Source organism: Mixophyes fleayi, chromosome 3 (assembly GCF_038048845.1).
Source record: "Mixophyes fleayi isolate aMixFle1 chromosome 3, aMixFle1.hap1, whole genome shotgun sequence".
NCBI classification, from domain to species: domain Eukaryota; kingdom Metazoa; phylum Chordata; class Amphibia; order Anura; family Limnodynastidae; genus Mixophyes; species Mixophyes fleayi.
This window is the reverse complement of record NC_134404.1, coordinates 68,739,857-68,760,503: the sequence shown is the minus strand read 5'-3', so window position 1 is coordinate 68,760,503 and position 20,647 is coordinate 68,739,857. Positions and strand designations below refer to the sequence as shown.

At 42.8% G+C, this 20,647-nt stretch overlaps 1 protein-coding gene across 1 annotated transcript in view; it reads right to left on the bottom strand.

Moving 5' to 3' along the window:
• The window catches only part of PIK3CB (phosphatidylinositol-4,5-bisphosphate 3-kinase catalytic subunit beta), a 39,245-nt gene extending 19,055 nt beyond the window's left edge, over positions 1 to 20,190 (bottom strand). The window contains exons 1-9 of the mRNA XM_075201675.1: positions 20,088 to 20,190; positions 19,183 to 19,431; positions 17,831 to 17,927; positions 17,620 to 17,750; positions 16,760 to 16,813; positions 13,568 to 13,756; positions 3,517 to 3,638; positions 2,693 to 2,836; positions 53 to 152 (exon numbers count right to left, since the gene is read on the bottom strand). Coding sequence (XP_075057776.1) covers positions 53 to 152; positions 2,693 to 2,836; positions 3,517 to 3,638; positions 13,568 to 13,756; positions 16,760 to 16,813; positions 17,620 to 17,750; positions 17,831 to 17,927; positions 19,183 to 19,431; positions 20,088 to 20,168 — 1,167 coding nt within the window. The 5' untranslated portion in view covers positions 20,169 to 20,190. The remainder of the gene's footprint in view (positions 1 to 52; positions 153 to 2,692; positions 2,837 to 3,516; positions 3,639 to 13,567; positions 13,757 to 16,759; positions 16,814 to 17,619; positions 17,751 to 17,830; positions 17,928 to 19,182; positions 19,432 to 20,087) is intronic.
• Positions 20,191 to 20,647: the final 457 nt, after the last annotated feature.

Below are 20,647 nucleotides of genomic sequence, written 5' to 3'. Positions count from 1 at the left end.
GTATGACAGGTTGCAGGTCCCTGCGAACGCTCCATATCTTCTTCATCGTTACCTGTTTGGAGAGCACTTTCATATGTGCCACGCTGCCCCGGCAATACGCTTCCAGCAACAAGCCAAACTGCACAGACACAGCAGGGATATGTACTTCAGCCCTACAGCCAGGAAAAGTAAGAGGAGAGATACACTTAGCAGGGAATGTAGAATATCTAAACTGCGTGTGACCACATGTCTAATTCAATCACATACAGAGGCAAACAGAATAGTAATAAACCCCTTTTCCTGCCAGGGGTCCATTGTGTGTTCTTATCGCTATTCTCAGTGCTAAGAGATCTGTCTGGAGAAGTCGCTGAATGGGGAAGAAGCATTTCTTGAATTCCAGTACAACAATGATATGGGCTTAGCTCTAACACATAGGGGTCCTATCCATCAAAGTCAGAGGAATAAGGTGGGATATACGTGGTTCTGATGCACATTCTGGTTGCATGAGGGTTGCTATATCAGCATGTCTGGTTAATAAACATGTGCTCGCTCTGTAGAGTCTGCATGTGCATTGCAATTATCTAGATTTAACTGGAAGAGGCAAATATGTAAGAAATACAGTAGCAATTTGCAGGTCAGAGATAGTCATCCCTTGGGATCTCTCATTATGTTTAGCATGCTCCAATATGTGAAGGAGAACAAAGGTATTAATGAACATTCATGAAAACTGCTGCACATATAGCTGTGAAGAAAAGGAGCTTAAATTTCCAATAAATCCTTTATCCAGAAGTCAAACTGGAGACACAGAATAAGAATGGACTTAAATACCACACACTGGAGGAAGAGCACTGGCACAAATAAAGAGGGCACTCCTATCCCTTCTTAGCGCCCTCCACCAGCCAATAAGTACAGTTTTTCATATAGGAATGAGAAATTGGAGGGGTAAAAAGAAAAAAAAAGACCTCAAAAGAGTAAATAGAATGAAACAAGTCTCCAGGTTGTATATCGTGATATCAGATTTTTACTTTCTCTTGCTTTAGAAAAACATTGAGGGCCTTCAGATCTAAACAGAGAGGTCTGCAAGATCCATCCTCTTTGGTCACAAGAAATAAATATGAGTAAAAGCCCCAGCATCGCTGCTGAGTTGGTACTGGGGTAATTACTTAACAGTCCAGAAGGGACTGGAAGACTGTGTGAGTGGGTCGGGCTCCTCTAATAAAGAATCAAATGGGAGGTGTCTCCTCAAACTCAAGGATGCACATTCTGTAAAGGACGGTTAATAGTCATTGATCTAGCAAGTAAGCACTATCACACATCCCAGAACTGACCCAGTCCACCTCCAAACAGCCTAAGACATGCCCAGCAACATAGTTTGGATAACTTGGTGGAAATGGAGTCTGTTCTCTTTGCTGACCAAAAGGGTTCTAGTCTCACATGCAAGAGGACAGAGACAGATTTACAGACAAAAAGGTATTTTTGCCACTTGTTGGGTTGTTTTGCCACAAAATTGGGTTGGTACCACAGAGAGAACCCCGGGAGCACCCCAATACCCCGGGGGCTGTGCAGGGACCAGCTGCAAGTCTGCTAAAACTCTAGAAGACACAAGACAAGCCCATGACTCTAGGCTCCTTGTGAAGAGCACATTACAAGACTGTGCTCCCCTGTTGGATAATGAGTTTAGATAGGGAGAGGGCCTTTCTTCCTTGTTCAGGTACCCGGCCTCCTATGGGAGATGTTCAGTCCCTATGTTATTCTGTGTCCTATTTGTATAAAGGAGTTTTGAGCCAATGCAACCAGACGTGTGATGACCATTTGCAATTAGAAATATGACAGAATCTCATTACACAACCCAATATATGAGTTACCTTTACCAAATTTCATACATTGTTGCAAGTACTTTAGTCTGGCCCATGAACAACGTTTATTACAGAGTCTGTCACTGAGTGACATCACCCATGAAGTCTGGCCAACCCCATAATAAATATAAATACATTTATATAAAACGTGAACCCTGCTCTTTAAAATATCTCCTATGAAAAGAAACCAATTTTTAAACTATGAAATCACTTGATGTATCAGCGAGTCTGACATGTGGTTTTCTGCTAAGCACAAAGAAAACTCAGAACAGCCGTACAGTTTTCTTTCCATGTCACTACAATAGCTGTGTTCTCTTCCATGAAATCTTCCATATCCACATCGGTAATTGCAGGGAACTCCACGCTGTCTGAACATATAACCTCTCATCCTATCCACAGAGCACACAGGGTAGGCAGACTGGGGACAGACAGCCATATTAAATGCTCTCTATTTTCACTGATCTATAAGAACAACAGATTCCTTGATGTCTTCCGCAGCAACACATTTAAAGGAAAATGAAACCTAAAACAATCTTTATCACCGAAAATGGTGTAATATAATAAATGTTATTTTTCCTATGAATTTTCAGCATTGAAATCCAGTAAATTCTCAAAGACAACCTCCTATGCTCAAAATAATCACAGGCATAAAACTACATAGCCAACGTCTGATTATACAGGTTTGTTCTTTCATTTTCTGTAGTCACTTTAATACTTATAATAATAATAATAATAATAATATGGACAGTGATTTGGCACTTTGTGATAAAGAGTAAACTTGTAGAAGATACAAACTGTCTTCTGGTATTGACCTTGTAATATAAGTTTATAGTTGATCAGTGTGTGTATATACCAACCTCAGATGCCAGAACAGGAACTGGCCGATTCTGCGGTTAGCCAGGGCTCGCTGGAGCAGGAAACGGGAGAGGGCGCAGTCCAGGAAGGGCTCGTACTTCAGAACTTGTACCAGCTGTAGCAAGTACTGGGATAGCTCCTCATCACTGATAACATACATAGAGGTAGGTGTCAGCAAGCCAAGCTTTCTGCCGTTATAGTCATTTATTACCATAAACAATACCACAGAGTATGCTGTCTAGCAGAGCACAAATCTTTACCTTTTAGAATAATGTGGAAATTTGCTTACATAATATATATATATATATATATATATATATATATATATATATATAAACATTTAACCTCCTGTCCTCACCATCCACCCGATCTCGTCTACAATGGACTTAAAAGACCCCTTACTTAGTATATCAAGTTGATCCAATATGAAAAGACGTCTGGTAACATTCACTTGCATGTACATTTTCATGACATCTGTTGAAAGTGATTTCCACCCATTTTTATTATCCAACTTTCCCCAATTAATATGTTTATATTATTTACACCCTGTCTGTTTGACAGCAGGAGAGTCCAGCCAAAATTTTATGTGAATTTGCAAAAACACTACTGTGTTTTTCCAGCCCCCTCATTATACTCACTATAACAGAAGCAGCAATGTATGTATGTATGTATGTATGTATGTATGTATGTATGTATGTATATATATATATATATATATATATATATATATATATATATATATATATATATATATATATATGTATATGTATGCAAGATAGCGACCATAAGAAATCCGATCCTTCGTCTGTACCCAGAAATGACCCACCTCATGCACTTCAGGCAGTTGACAGCATACTCTCTCACATATTGGTCAGGATAGTTAAAATCAAGCAGCTCTAGGGCATCCCTGGGGGGCAGTTTAGACCAGATCTGCAGCAGTGCCTGAAGCTGGAAGTAAGAACATGTCTAGTTAATACTGGAGAATGCACAACTGTGATAAACAGCACAGTACAGTGATCACTGATCAATAGAAATTACTGATTGTGCAATAAATAGAAACAAACACTGGGAAGATAACACAGGCTAAAGGTGGATACAGCCTACAGAAGTTATTTATCTGATGTATCTATGGGGAATATTAAAGAACTCCCCCCAAAGCTTAAATTCAGCGATTTTACAACGCGTGTTAATGGGATGCTCACAGGGGAGGGGCAATGCCCAAATGTGTGTTTAAAGCATTGTAGCCTTCGGGGGGACCCACCAGATGGGGAAATGCTGCCCGAACTTCAGTGAAGATGTTTCGGGGTGGAATTTTCCTTTAATGAGTGGAATGACTGAGATGTCCACAAAACTGTAAGTAATAGCACCACAAAGGTACGGATATAGGATTAGGGAGGAATGACATATAATACTGTAGAATAGCACAGTGGTCAGTAAATATCACTTGATCTATCATTGTACTAGAACTAGAGCATAGGTTTCCCCATCATGTACTAGAGCTACAGTATAGGTTTCCCCATCATGTACTAGAGCTACAGTATAGGTTTCCTCATCATGTACTAGAGTTACAGTATAGGTTTCCCCATCATGTACTAGAGCTACAGTATAGGTTTCCTCATCATGTACTAGAGTTACAGTATAGGTTTCCCCATCATGTACTAGAGCTACAGTATAGGTTTCCTCATCATGTACTAGAGTTACAGTATAGGTTTCCCCATCATGTACTAGAGCTACAGTATAGGTTTCCCCATCATGTACTAGAGCTACAGCATAGGTTTCCTCATCATGTACTAGAGCTACAGCATAGGTTTCCTCATCATGTACTAGAGCTACAGTATAGGTTTCCCCATCATGTACTAGAGCTACAGTATAGGTTTCCTCATCATGTACTAGAGTTACAGTATAGGTTTCCCCATCATGTACTAGAGCTACAGTATAGGTTTCCCCATCATGTACTAGAGCTACAGTATAGGTTTCCCCATCATGTACTAGAGCTACAGTATAGGTTTCCTCATCATGTACTAGAGCTACAGTATAGGTTTCCCCATCATGTACTAGAGCTACAGTATAGGTTTCCCCATCATGTACTAGAGCTACAGTATAGGTTTCCCCATCATGTACTAGAGCTACAGTATAAGTTTCCTCATCATGTACTAGAGTTACAGCATAGGTTTCCCCATCATGTACTAGAGCTACAGCATAGGTTTCCCCATCATGTACTAGAGCTACAGCATAGGTTTCTCTATCATGTACTAGAGTTACAGCATAGGTTTCCCCATCATGTACTAGAGTTACAGCATAGGCTTCCCCATCATGTACTAGAGCTACAGTATAGGTTTCACCATCATGTACTAGAGCTACAGTATAGGTTTCCCCATCATGTACTAGAGCTACAGTATAGGTTTCCCCATCATGTACTAGAGCTACAGCATAGGTTTCCCCATCATGTACTAGAGCTACAGCATAGGTTTCCCCATCATGTACTAGAGTTACAGTATAGGCTTCCCTATCATGTACTAGAGTTACAGTATAGGTTTCCCCATCATGTACTAGAGTTACAGTATAGGTTTCCCCATCATGTACTAGAACTACAGTATAGGTTTCCCCATCATGTACTAGAGCTACAGCATAGGTTTCCCCATCATGTACTAGAGCTACAGTATAGGTTTCCCCATCATGTACTAGAGCTACAGCATAGGTTTCCCCATCATGTTCTAGAGCTACAGCATAGGTTTCCCCATCATGTACTAGAGGGATCACCATAATCACTTGAACATGTCCTACATTTTAGCTATATAGTACATGAATTAGTGTACTGAAGTTACAGCACAATATTCAGAGGGCCTCACAAGTGGAGTGGATGCACACAGTAAAATGCCTTGTTTTTTCATTAATGCAAAATATTGCTCGATCTAGCCTCAATCATGCAGCCGAAGTGTAACATGAAGGCACAAAATTGGTAAAATGAAAAGTATAGGATGAGATCCGAATACAGCTGGCACAAAGTTACAGTTATATGCAGAGATAATGACCATGCACATATAAGAAACACCCCTAAAACATATATTTCTCCTCATTGCTCTCTCATTTCACTAATCAAAATAAAATCTTTTTCACCTTCATCTGCAAACCTATGTGATTTGGCGGAAACCTAGGCGCACTTGTGCAACTCTGCAGGATGGGTTCAAAGCAGATTTTTGGAATAGTAACACATGTTTCTCTGCCATATACTGAAGATGAGAATGTAGCAAGGGTCCAGTTTTAAGCATAGGACGTTTGGTTCAGGGATCATTGTCCTGAAGTGGAGCCCAGGGATCCCAAGTCAGGTGGTGGGGCCCCGGGGCTCCCCATGCAGGTGGTGGGGACCTGAGGGCTCCCCATGCAGGTGGTGGGGACCTGAGGGCTCCCCATGCAAGTGGTGGGGATCCGGGGCTCCCCATGCAGGTGGTGGGGACCCGAGGGCCCAGGGCTCCTCATGCAAGTGGTGGGGTCACTGGGCTCCCCATGCAGGTGGTGGGGTTACAGGGCTCCCCATGCAGGTGGTGGGGTCACAGGGCTCCCCATGCAGGTGGTGGGGTCACAGGGCTCCCCATGTAGGTGGTGGGGACCCGGGGCCCAGGGCTCCCCAGTCAGGTAATGGGGACCTGGGGCCCAGGGCTCCCCAGTCAGGACATAAAACGCTGTCAGGTACTCAGGATACAGTACATAGATCTCTGCCATGTACATAGTGGATATACAGCACAGGGATCATCAGTGGGAAATTATGTTCTTAAAGGAGAAGTGCTGTATAAAACGTTGTGTGTATTGTGACAGATCCTCTGCTAATACTAGAGGAATTTTCCAGAGAAATGTTTATTGACCTCATAGAGCGTGTTTCAACTTCCCTGTTTATCAGCTCATTGTCTGGATGTCTAATCACAGACAGGGCAGGAAGTTGTTGTGTACGAAATCTGGCCCCAATGTCCTTTCTTTGCACCTGGACATCTAGATATAGAAACACTTCACTTCCAAAATAGGACACAGTATGTGGCTCAGATCAGTGCAATGGTCATTGGGGGATTGTTTATAGATATATATATATACACATACATACACACATACACATACATGCATACACACACACACCCCAATCGGCCACAGCATTAAAACCACCTGTGGGGCCTCGATAGCTCAGACTTTTTCCAGCACATCCCATAGATGGTCGATCAGATTGAGATCTTGGGAATTTGGAGGCCAAGTTAACACCTTGAACTCTTTGTCATGTTCCTCAAACCATTCCTGAACAATTTTAGCAGTGTGGCAGGGCGCATTATCCTGCTGAAAGAGGCCACTGCCATCAGGGAATACCGTTGCCATGAAGGGGTGCACTAAGTCTGCAATAATGTTTAGGTAAGTGGTAACACAGTGTTCTCTCTAGCGCCTATTTCCCGGGTGCTCCACCCGGCTCTTGAAGTCCTATTATAATACACCAATGTTTTTCCTATTATAACAGGCACTATGTGAGCACTATAGCCAGCAGTGTGTGTTACACCACTGACCACCAGTCTGACCAGTCCTAGCAGGTATGGGTAATAACCTCCAAAATTGTTCAATATTATTGCAAAGTATTACAACTGCCCCCACCCGGCTACTTCTTAATGCCACCTGGCTGGCAAAATTTTCCGGGGAGAACACAGCAAAGTAACATCCACATAAATGCCAGGAATCAATGTTTCCCAGCATAACATTGCCCAGAACATCACACTGCTTCCACCGGCTTGTCTTCTTTCCATAGTGCATCCTGGTGCCATATCTTCTCCAGGTAAATGACGCACACGCACCTGGCCGTCCACATGATGTAAGAGAAAACGCAATTCATCAGACCTAGCCACCTTCTTCAACTGCTCCATGGTCCAGGTCTGGTGCTTACCTGCCCATTTGTAGGCGCTTTCAGTGATGGACAGTGGTCAGCATGGGCACTCTGAATGGCCTGTGGCTTGGCATCCCCATACGCAGCAAGCTGTGATGCACTGTGTGTTCTGACACCTTTCTATCATAGCCAGCTGTTACAATCTGGTGATTACCTTAGCTGGTATTAGTGCCGACCTTCCCAGGGCGCGGAGTCTAACGGCCCTCCCGGTCTTCTCCAAGAACCGCATGGATGGGTTTTGCTGCCAGAGAACCGCAGGTCGCGCCTACCAACGTAAGGACAAGGATCTATGAGATGGACAGCAAGGTAACAGAAGCATACACGATGTAAGCGGTAATACACTGACCGTGATATCAGCGAGGTAATCCGGGTTATTAGGCAGGAAACTCTCCGCTATGCTTGTACCAGGGATATACGGTTGAGTAGTCAGGAAACAGGCCGGGTCGGTGCACGGAATAATCCAAGCGGAGGTACCAGGGATTAGTCAATAGAGTAGTCAGGAAACTTGCCAGGTCGGTACACAGGGTAATCCAAACCGAGGTGCCAGGAAATAATCAATAGAGTAGTCAGGAAACTTGCCAGGTCGGTACACAGAGAAATCCAAACGGAGGTGCCAGGGAATAAACAATAGAGTAGTCAGGAAACTTTCCAGGTCGGTACACAGGGAAATCCAAATCCAGGAGACACAGAATTCACAGGGAAGGTTCACTCGGGAGACAGCCAGGCGCAGATAACTTGCTGCTCTGACACAGGTAGTGTGTCAGAGCAGGAAGAAATAACATTTGAATTCCCCGCCTCCAAGTCATGTGATCGCCGCCGGGACTACCCGGAAGTGCGGCGCGGCGAGCGGGTAAGTGTAACACCAGCATTAACATTTTCAGCAATGTGTGCTACAGTAGCTCTTCTGTGGGATTGGACCAGATGGGCTAGTCTTCACTCCCCACGCGCATCAATGAGCCTCACGCACCCATGACCCTGTCACAGGTTCTCCTTCCTTGGACCACTTTTGGTTGGTACTAACCACTGCATACCGGGAACACCCCAGAAGACCTGATGTTTTACTCTGACCCAGTCGTCTAGCCATCACAATTTGTTCCTGTTCAAAGTAGCATAGATCCTTACGCTTGTCCATTTTTCCTGCCTCCAACACATAAACATGACTGTTCACTTGCTGTCTTATATATCCCACCCCTTGTCAGATGCCATTGTAACCAGATAATCAATGTTATTAATTTCACTTGTCAGTGGTTTTATGTTGTGGCCGATTTGCAAAGAATATATATATATATATATATATATATATATATATATATATATATATATATATATATATATATATATATATATATTATTTGCAAATGTTTTTTAGCACACAGTATTTAAATAACTTGGCACAGATCAACTTATTTTTCTGCACTTTTACAATTACCACATAAATTACGGTGTAAGCTGCTACATGACTATTTTGCCAAGCTATAATGCTGATCAAGCTATAGACCTTCATACTTTGGTTTCAGAATTACCAGCTCCTGTCTTTTGTCCAAGCCAACCATTTTACAAGCCTGAAAAACATTTTTAAGTGTGTGGTGAGTAAGGTAAGTGACGTAGCAGTATACCCTAGCCAAGATATAATTCCCTAAAAAAATTATACCTTATACCCAGGCTGCTCCCCAACACACATTCCAATGTCCTCCAACATGTATTGCAGATGCTTGTGCCCCCATCACCATAATGATCTACCAGTCAGTGACTTCTTAAACATCACTGTTCTACAGCTACTGCCCCTTCAGTGCATCTGCTGGGAACTAGTTTAAGCACAGGGGCATAACACGTAGTACACTTACAGCAGCTACAGTCACACTTCTGCATCCACTGAAACCCTGATGCTATCCACACCAAGTTGTTGTATAAGACTGAGAGTGGCTCTTTGCCACTGCAATATAACAGTGTTTCTTGTGTTGTGCTTGGGATCTCTACACACAGGAAACTAGTACTAATGACTCCTGGCAGTCATTATATAAGTGTCAATGCTCTTATGTGTTCACAGCTGGTATCTAGTGCAGTATGAGAGGAGAAAGTGGGACAACCTGTCTCATTCATCAGCGTCCCGGGATTTGACTTACAAATTATAGTAAAATAATTGCGGAATGGTTGCAAGTCTATCAAGCAATGTAACTTCAACAAAACAATAAAGAAACATTGATGAACACCTTATTTACAGACACGAGCCACAAATTTTTTTTTATTTTTTTTTAAAGACTATTTGTGTGGCTTTTTTTATAGGACATCGCTTGTACACATTACTGCTCAAGGCCCCAGAGCGAAGGAATATTGTGTGAATTTTAAGGCGTTACTACAGAACGGGATGGATGCGAGCAGTGACCACAGTCCATGGAAAACATCCTACCTGTTACGTTTTGAAGAAATAACTACAGAAATAACATTTGTCCCACAGCAGAGACAGGTCATTGCTAGGCATGGAATATTACAATATTACTACAGGCAGCTTCTATGTGCCCCAGTATAAAGGGAGTGAAACTGATTTCGAGTGCGCAGGCCGAGGTTTGGAAGGAAGCAGAGGTCTAAGTGACCTGACAGGAGCAAGGAAATTCCAAAAATACAGCTTGCTGCGTGTTTACATTCCTCTGCTGAAAATCTGGAAGGGAAGCGAGGGCTACAGAGGAGCTCTGTGACCAGCAGAGATAATCAGCCATCAAAATGCGGACCTGGAGGACGCCCAGAGACCAAAGGATGTCTAAAAACAGCTCTGCCTCCATAAGACCTCCAATCACCGTACGCAGACAGGAAACCATCCTATTACAGACTATTCCAGCTGTGTTTTCTCTTCATGTAAAATGCCAATTTCTTTGTCTGTGGTGTCATCAAATCAACTTAAGAGTAAAAACAACAGTGAAGCCAGTGCCATGTGTATTAGTAGAAACAAGCTAGGATAAAGATTGGGAGGTATGCACAAATGCCAAGCTTCACGTCCTAACCACTCCTTTGGTATTTCTCTTACTGGTTTGGCCACATATAAGGGACGATGGAGGCACAAGGTGGTTCCCTGATGGTGGAGTGAATAGTTGACCAAGAAAATAGAAAAAGGTGACTAATTCTGAGTTTCCATACAGTGGGCTTATGCTGGTGTCTAATGCTAGAGAACACTGAATTATTACACAATGACAGAGACCAACAATAAGAACAAATTATGTACAATGCAGAAACAGAAGAGATGGCCCTGCCCAAAGAGCTCACGCTGTAAGAGGTGTGGGGGCGCATGATATGTAAATTAGCGGAATAACAATTGTAGCCGCTGGTGGAGGAAGTGCATGTGGCTGCTGCAAGGCGGAAGCATTACCAACGTTATTACCCCCAAGGCAACTGGTAGTTCTAGTATTCCAGTACAGATGATCATACATCAGTAGCCATCAACAATATGCTCTTTCACACTTATATTTTATTTATAATACTCTATTTTACCACTTTTACTAGAGTCCAGGCCAATTGTGGGGCTTGTACAGAAGTTAAATATATGGTTTCTAACAAACTGATACCGTGTTCCTAGTAGCACACAAACTTGTCATATATATCAATCAACAATTTTTTACTTTTCCCTATGTAATTTCTTCTGCAGCTATGTAAATGCAATGGTTGTAGAACAGTAAGAGCTTATGGTGATTGGTTGTCTATGTAGCTTATTTTGTGTATGTAACACAAATTACTGATCGCTTGGTACACTGCTCTTGGTGTGTGCTGTAGCAAACTGTTACACGTAAAACCTGTTCTCATAGATTTATATCTTGTACAATGACGCAGTATCCACTTAACAATTTATGTCACTACGTACGCGGTGCTACTTTATATTGGGCACAGTCTGCTCATGCTCTTCTGGATACAATGAGGAACAATGCTCTCTGGACCTTATTTACGCTCGCAGTGTATGTGGAGCGCGGAGGCCGTTGGATTTGTACAGCTGACTGTGCTCCGCAAAATAAATGTGATGGGTGGAGGAATATTTTCTAGAGGCGATCCGTGCACAAGCGTGCGCACGTCAAAGCAAGGCCAGCGTACTACCACTCTAGGGCCACTCAGAGCAAGGCCAGCGTACTACCACTCTAGGGCCACTCAGAGCAAGGCCAGCGTACTACCACTGTAGAGCCACTCAGAGCAAGGCCAGCGTACTACCACTGTAGGGCCACTCAGAGCAAGGCCAGCGTACTACCACTGTAGGGCCACTCAGAGCAAGGCCAGCGTACTACCACTGTAGGGCCACTCAGAGCAAGGCCAGCGTACTACCACTGTAGAGCCACTCAGAGCAAGGCCAGCGTACTACCACTGTAGGGCCACTCAGAGCAAGGCCAGCGTACTACCACTGTAGGGCCACTCAGAGCAAGGCCAGCGTACTACCACTGTAGGGCCACTCAGAGCAAGGCCAGCGTACTACCACTGTAGGGCCACTCAGAGCAAGGCCAGCGTACTACCACTGTAGGGCCACTCAGAGCAAGGCCAGCGTACTACCACTGTAGGGCCACTCAGAGCAAGGCCAGCGTACTACCACTGTAGGGCCACTCAGAGCAAGGCCAGCGTACTACTACTGTAGGGCCGCTCAGAGCAAGGTCAGCGTACTACCACTGTAGGGCCACTCAGAGCAAGGCCAGCGTACTACCACTGTAGGGCCACTCAGAGCAAGGCCAGCGTACTACCACTGTAGGGCCACTCAGAGCAAGGCCAGCGTACTACCACTGTAGGGCCACTCAGAGCAAGGCCAGCGTACTACCACTGTAGGGCCACTCAGAGCAGCCACTCAGAGCAAGGCCAGCGTACTACCACTGTAGGGCCACTCAGAGCAAGGCCAGCGTACTACCACTGTAGGGCCACTCAGAGCAAGGTCAGCGTACTACCACTGTAGAGCCACTCAGAGCAAGGCCAGCGTACTACCACTGTAGAGCCACTCAGAGCAAGGCCAGCGTACTACCACTGTAGGGCCACTCAGAGCAAGGTCAGCGTACTACCACTGTAGGGCCACTCAGAGCAAGGTCAGCGTACTACCACTGTAGGGCCACTCAGAGCAAGGCCAGCGTACTACCACTGTAGGGCCACTCAGAGCAAGGCCAGCGTACTACCACTGTAGGGCCACTCAGAGCAAGGCCAGCGTACTACCACTGTAGGGCCACTCAGAGCAAGGCCAGCGTACTACCACTGTAGGGCCACTCAGAGCAGCCACTCAGAGCAAGGCCAGCGTACTACCACTGTAGGGCCACTCAGAGCAAGGCCAGCGTACTACCACTGTAGGGCCACTCAGAGCAAGGTCAGCGTACTACCACTGTAGAGCCACTCAGAGCAAGGCCAGCGTACTACCACTGTAGAGCCACTCAGAGCAAGGCCAGCGTACTACCACTGTAGGGCCACTCAGAGCAAGGTCAGCGTACTACCACTGTAGGGCCACTCAGAGCAAGGTCAGCGTACTACCACTTTAGGGCCACTCAGAGCAAGGCCAGTGTACTACCACTTTAGGGCCAACCTGTTTAGTTTTTTCTCCTAAAACCCTGCTCTGTTTAAGCCATATTAAACTAATCATGAGAGTAATGTGGACATTTATTTATTTACAAAGGACAAAGTCTTCCTAGAAAAGAGATATAGTGATAGATGGTGCAAAATGAGCCCCGATATAATTATAGGAGGAGACCTGACCTCCTCTAGCTCAGAGTTGCAGTAAGATAGAAGTACTTGTACGAAGTGACAAAAGCTGTGAACCTCCCACTCAGGAAGGAGCACCTGTAAACATGCCCACACTCCATTCCTTGCTCTGATTAGATTATCTTCCTCTGCAAACCTATGTGCTTTGGAGGAAACCTAGATGCACCTGTGCACATTAAGGAGAAAGGTCACAGCAAAGGAGATCATGGGTAAATAAGTCCCTCTGAATTCAGTGCATGGTCCTATAACATGGTCCCCTCCTCCCCCTCACCTGGGCGACATCCTCCAGCTTGTTCCACTTGACAGACAGTAATAGCTTAGGAAGCGAGCAGGGGAAGTTTTCCCGGCAGTCGTACCGCAAGGTCCAAATCAGATCCTTCTCATTCTCACAAAGCTGGCAGAGTGGGTCCCTCTCCATGATCTCCTTCAGCTCAATATTAAACTTCTTTCCCCCACGACCCTGAAATGTGAACAAGAACAAAGCGACAATTAATGACCATCTAAGAAGACAGGTATAAGCTGGGCGATGGTTTATGTACAATGTATTAAATGGTCCAGAAGACACCAAGATAGCTGGACTTGGACAGAAGCTCTTGACGGTACAGGTGTATCTAACAAAGGTAACCAGCTACTGCAGGGACCCAATGCTTCAACCAGGTTGTATGCCTTTCTGCGCAGCTTGTTTTATATTCACATTGTGACCTTCAACAAAACGGATTGATTTAGAAAAATGTTTTGTCAATATTGCACGAATGCTTAAAGTTACTTTTTTCATATTTTACAATATACTTAACCTGGCTCCCGGGAGCACCATTGTTAAAATGTTAACTAAGAAGGTATAGACTGAATGAGTGCACATGAATCTTTTTGGATTGGCATATTTATTTACTTTTTTGCTAAGAGCAAATTGGCTACTGTTAAGATTATAGATTTTAAAAATCAATGAATTTGCTGTTAGTTGTAGTTAATCAGAGACACCACTAGGTGGTGCTGTTTTATAGGAACAGGACTGGCACAAAATGAGGTTTCTTCTTCCTAAAGCTACATATGAGGCAAAGAAAAACAGGATAGAAGGACACAAAGGGGGGTATTCAATTGTCAGCGAGTTTGTTTTTTTGACTGCGTTATGTCATTTTAACACTGTTTTTTATCATTTTCGAGCGGGTTAACTTTACCCGCGATTCAATTCTATTTTAACACTCAGTTTTTTTTTCATGAAACGTCCTCTTGCGCTCCAGTAGAAGGTCTATTGAAAGTATAGGGTGTGTGAGAGGCAGCCGCGTTAAAAGCTATTCAATTGTTTTTTAACGCGGCGCGTTAAACAGGCAAATAGGCTGTTTTATCTCGCACCTCTTTGGGGTGTGTTAAAAATAAAAAAACCTCTGAAAAGTATTTGAAATCATGTAATAATGTGAAAAAAAGTTAAACTTATGTTTATCACTAATGTCTAATATGTGTAAGTTGATTTTCTTTTGAAAAAAAAACGAAATAAAATAAACATAAAAAAACAGTAAAATCAAAAATAAATTATATTTATATATGTTTTTGGTACAAATATGAATGTAGTAATGTGTTTTGACATGGTATAGATGATGTATGCAAAACCTTTTTTTTTTGTGTCATACATGACCCCAATTAAACTCCCCTTCACTCCTCTAAAAACTCGCAAACATAACGTTTATTGTGCGTGGGCAGCGTTCCCTCTTTTTCAATTGAATTGCACAAGTTTTCGCACTGCGGTAGCTAAAAACAGTCGGTATTGCAGTTAAAACCCACGCGTTAGATTTTTTTTAACACTGCGGGGAAAAAAAAAATCTCGATGACAATTGAATACCCCCCAAAGAGTAAGAGGCACAGCGTGTCCAAATAACTATTTTGTATCAATTTTTAGGTTAGTTACTGCATGAGAAAGTATGATGCTTAGAGCAATATAAAACTCCTCTGAAGAAAAGTACACACTGTAGAGATGTTTCCTTCAGTAAGTAATGGGCGATGTTATTCTTGTTTATCTATTCTGATTTTGGGAGTATAGACTGCCTCTAATACCATCTATTAAAGCATCTTTACATGCGTTTGAGCATTCAATAACATTTTGAGCTTTTTCACAAGCTGCAGTAAAAAATGAAAGTAGTTCTTCACATATCCATTATAGAGAAACATACCACAAATCGCAATAAGTGGCCAAATAAACTACCTACATGGACTTAACCAGCAAAATGCAGCAATTCTTGTATTAACTAACAGACACCAAGCTGGTCATTCCGAGCCATCAAGTAATATTCCAGAGTAAAACGATTACTCATTAAGAATAGGAATAGGCTGTCACGGCGGGACGTTCTACAACCCATAAGATTATCCCATGACTTCTAAAAGTCACACCAGTAATCTTAGCCTGAATAGCTTAGCAGGGGATGCAAGTCTCCTGTACTCAGTGGGATGAAACTGTCCCCGGGACATGTTAGTAATTAACTTTCTGGTGTAACATTAAAACGCCAGGCTTATTATTAACCTAGAGACTTGGCAAGACACAAATTTGTAACACATATCTCCATGTGTAATAGGCATATCAATGAGCCCATGCAATGGCGCTGATAACCAATTCATACACTACTTTGTTTAGCCCGTTAGAGTTTTACGCGTGGGAGGGGGAAACTATTGCAAAAAATACAAATATTTGTGCATGAAAGCACTGTAAAATCAACAGCATCAGCAAAACATTACCTTTTATTATTTAGCCAAAACTATTTAGGTAAACATGACTAACCGTCTGCATGCCATTTTATTGTCCCATATAATTTTACCAGTTTTGTTGTCCACATCCCTTATTGTGTATTTGACTAAGGTCCGAGCACCTTCTTGTCTTTCATCTGCCTCTCCTACTTGTCCGAATATCTTTAGTTTGGAGTGGGCGGAGACAGAAAAGCCTGTAGCCAATTGGATCACCAGAATGTTCAGCGCAGCAGGAGATGTGCGGTGACCTGCACACTCGTGTTATTATGTTAGTGTGTACAGGACTGTGCGTGACAGGGGCAGTGTCATGATGTGGTGATTGGAGGCAAGAGGCAATCACTGACTGAGTGCCTGTAAAACTAATGCAGGAAGAATGGGGTGTCAAATGCACCTCTGAATGCAACAATGGTCTTCCGATGGTCGGACTGTCCTATTTCCTTTTGTTGTCAACAATAAGCTAAAACTGTATCCACCAACATGTGACTTATCAGCTGTACTGAAACTCCAGCATTCCCTCCAGATTGGCAGGTCATGCTGGGACTAGTAGTTCCACATCAGGTGGAAATTCATAGATGCTAGCTACCCAAAGGGTCACTTGAAAGTAACTGGTTATTTTCATGGGTAAATTCTTTTATGATCTAACAGTATTTCAGTTGCTGACACAAGTTTTAAAACGACCAAGAGCAGTACAGAAATATAGAAATAATAACGCCCTTTAATGGTTGGAACTCACCGACATAGTCAGACTGTCACTGTGCCGAGCGATCTCCGCAGCCTTTTCCAGTATCTGCTCAAAAAAGGTTATAGTTTAGAAATTGTGAACACACGTACACAACTTATCAGCATATAGTAATCTAATGCACAGTTCAGCGTACATGTACATGTCATTTTCTGGGTATGACCTATAGGAGCGGGAGGGGGGTATGGAAATGAGCCCGGAATACTGGATTTATATAATGTGCCTCCTTTTGTTATATAAAACCATATAAAGACACAAGACCACAGTCCTGATTCTTAAATATGATTCATGGATTTAGTGGGAGCACAAGTAATAACCCTAACATTCAGGTGTTTCACCTACACTGACAGTGACATCACTATACTACTAAGGATAACTTTTATAGGAGATTCTACAGCGCTGGTTCCCAGCAGTTAGCCCTGCGGTTCCCCCTCTGCGGCCCTCTGTTGAATGTGGAACTTCTGAAAGGGTGAGAGGATGAATGGGGTCTGTAATTGTGCTGCATAAGCGGGCACGTCACCTGTCACCTGTAGGGACATAAGGCTTCATACAGCCAGCTTCAAATTGGCAACACATTACAAGTATTACTGAGGTGGCACATTATTGGGCACTACTCATGGGCTGGAAACCATTCAGGAGCCACAGTCACGGACAATACGGCCTCTGATTGGTCCTCCCGCTGCAACATGGACATGGTCATACTTTAGATGGCGATGCAGCTGTAACACGATGGCTGCCTGTCAGGTTTACCATTTCACCTGTTGGGTGGCTGTGAAATAGGGCAGTAACATTTTATCAGGACAAACTGCAGCATAAAGAGAGGCAGTAAAGGGGTGCCTCATTAATATTACTACCTTATCAAATGGAGGGTAATAAATGCCTGCTCTAGAGTACTCTGTGAACTTGATATGCAGACCAGTGGCGTTCTCAGTGAAAGGATTGGTCCGGACAGTCCCCATCGGATTCAGCATTTCTTCAAGTTCATCTGGAAGAGAAAGAACACATGAAGGTTACTCAGACCTGCAAGTGAGGGCAAGTGTACACTCCTGCACAACTCACACTTACCAGGAAACGAGGACCAGCTGTGTAGGACATGTTGCCCCGTCTTCAGTTGTCCTTTGTAGTCAAACACCATGGTGTTCACCCAGGCCACGGGGGAGTTCTGTGAGACGAGTCATACATTAGCAGATCTCATGCTGGGACATCTACTGGCAGCAAATCTAGGTGGCACCATTGCAATTGATTTCCTTAATGAATTTTGTTGGCACATGCTACAATTTATTACAATGACACATGCCCATTTCAAATACTACAGAAAGGCTAAAATATCTATAAGAATACAAGACAGCCAGGCAGGCTGGGGTCAGCCACACAAACACTATAATACAGCATTACAGAAGGGCCCGGCACACAGGTAAAACACATAAACAGTGATACAAGATAACGTCTATAGATAATAAGACCGACACAGACACAACCTAGTACAGCAGCGGTTTATCCCCCTGGGTTAAGTCTGAGTGTTAGTATTCGGGACCAATGGTTCCTACTTAAATTAATAATGTTTTTCTCTTAATTACTTTACAGCTGGCTAGAAGACATTTTTATGGCATGTAACATACTTCTGCTATGGAAGCCTTGAAGTAGCTCCGGCCACGTTCATTTGGACGGGTCCGGCCACGGTAGTTTGGATAGGCAGGTGTGAAAGCACTCAAAAAGAGCAGATCACACTAGGCTTGATAGCCAAACAAAGTTCTAAAAACAACTACTTGCTGACCTATGTAATTCAAACCTTATTATAATAAATATTACACGTTATTTTGAGATATTGCACTACAAATCCTATGTATATTTTTAATTGAAATACATAATAGACTGTAACATCACGGTAATCTAGTCTTGTTAGTTGTATCCTCTGTAAACAAAATAGTATAGTTTGTTGCATGTAAAGAATCTATGCTAAACATGTTTAAATACCTTAATAAGAGATGTTATACTGGAAGTAAATCTAAATAATATAAGAGACTGAGCCGGGACGAGGACTTGTCATAATGGTCAGAGCCCTGGGATGCAACAGTGATTCAGGTGCTGATACAGAACTCTTGCAGTACCTGATTTTCCTCTCAGTCTCATCTCTATTAGAGAACACAGACTGATAACATCACAGAAAAGCAATAGAACTACAAGAGGATATGACTTGGGCTCGGTTTTGCATCTTTAACTTGGGTGAGAAAGCACCTTGTCCAACCACTGAACCAAAATTACAGTGTAACCACAACAACAAGGAAATGTAAAAGGTAAATGTAAACAAATGACAATACACATGTTATACATATAAAAGAGAGCTTCCGTTTCGATTTTCATTTACTTTAAATGCTTATTCAGATTAGAACAGGAAGATGCAAACAAGAGACACCTACTATTTTGCCAGCTTTCTTAATGGTCTGGTACTTGGCGTTACTTGGTTTACAATCCTTCTTCTTCTTGGTTTTGTCCAGCACGGCATAGATAGCCAAGCACAGACGTGCCATCCGTGGCAGGTCACATACAAAGATGTCAAACTCAAGCATCTCATTCCACAGATGGTCATTTTTCCCTGGCATCTCAGAAGTCACGATGGGTTTAGCCAAAAGTTCAGTGCCATGGAACAAGCCAGCCCGTACTACAACCTGGAGGACACAAGACGCCTTCATCACAAGTGCAAACTTAAGCAAACAAAACTTCTGATATGCTCCACAAAGAAGAGTATTGGAAGTGCAGTTATGTGCTGATAGACAAAAAAATGACTGTGATAATATGGGCAACTTTGTTGTGGCTACTATTTACATCAACTATATCACTGTAAGAATTCAAACAACAAAACACGGTTGTCATACACAAAAGCCTTATAAGAAATCTGGCATGATAGGTTTCCAGAATATTGGTGAAAGCTACTCTGATACAAGCAGGATTGCTGGATGTTTATCTTCCCAGGTGTTGGGAGAAACAATTACTTACTGCTATTAGGATAGAACAGCGACAGTAAGAGTGATATGGATTGGGCACTGCAGCCTTCTATACAGAACTATCTGCCATGACAATGCCTTTGGTCTTTAATGAAACATTTCACTTATGGGTAAATGTATCATACCCCGGTTTTTGCAACTCACGGGAGATCGGCGTCTCTCTCTTTACAAGGCAGCGCCGCTTTAAATTTAAGCTGCGAAGACGCCGATCTCCTGCGAGTTGCAAAAACCGGGGTATGATACATTTACCCCTTAGTCTTTTCAATAATGGAAAACTCTGGAGCCATGGGTCTTTAATACAAAGAGAAAAGACATCTTACTCTATCCTCTGTGTTCAGTTTGCTTCCTTTTATCAGTGTAATCTTGTATAGTTCAGTCAAATCCCAGACACTCTGAGCCATCACCTAGAAGAGACAACAGTGAGAGACTCATGAGCAGATGATAGCTTATAAAACCAGAGGAGAACACAAAGCCCCACACACACCACAATTACAAATGTTGCACCCTGTGAATCAGTAGTAAAGGTGGATGGGTCGTCCCAGGTTCTGTGTTCTGAAGGATGCCCCAAAGTTTAAAGAAGCAAAATTAATATAACAAGTTATGAATACAAAAATAACCACAAAAAAAACTACAACTACATATACAGTGAGGGAGAATAATAATAAAAACCACATCTAACATTCTCAATAATTTCATTCCCTTGCAATTTTGTTCCTATAGCATAATATAAATGAAATGTACAACAGGGTACTAGGTGAAGTATGTGTAACAACTGATACTAATTACAAGAAATAAAGAGCAAGAAGAGAACCACTTGTCTGGATGATCTGCTGTCACTTTCCACCCAACAACCTGTACGATGGTCATATGTAAATAATAA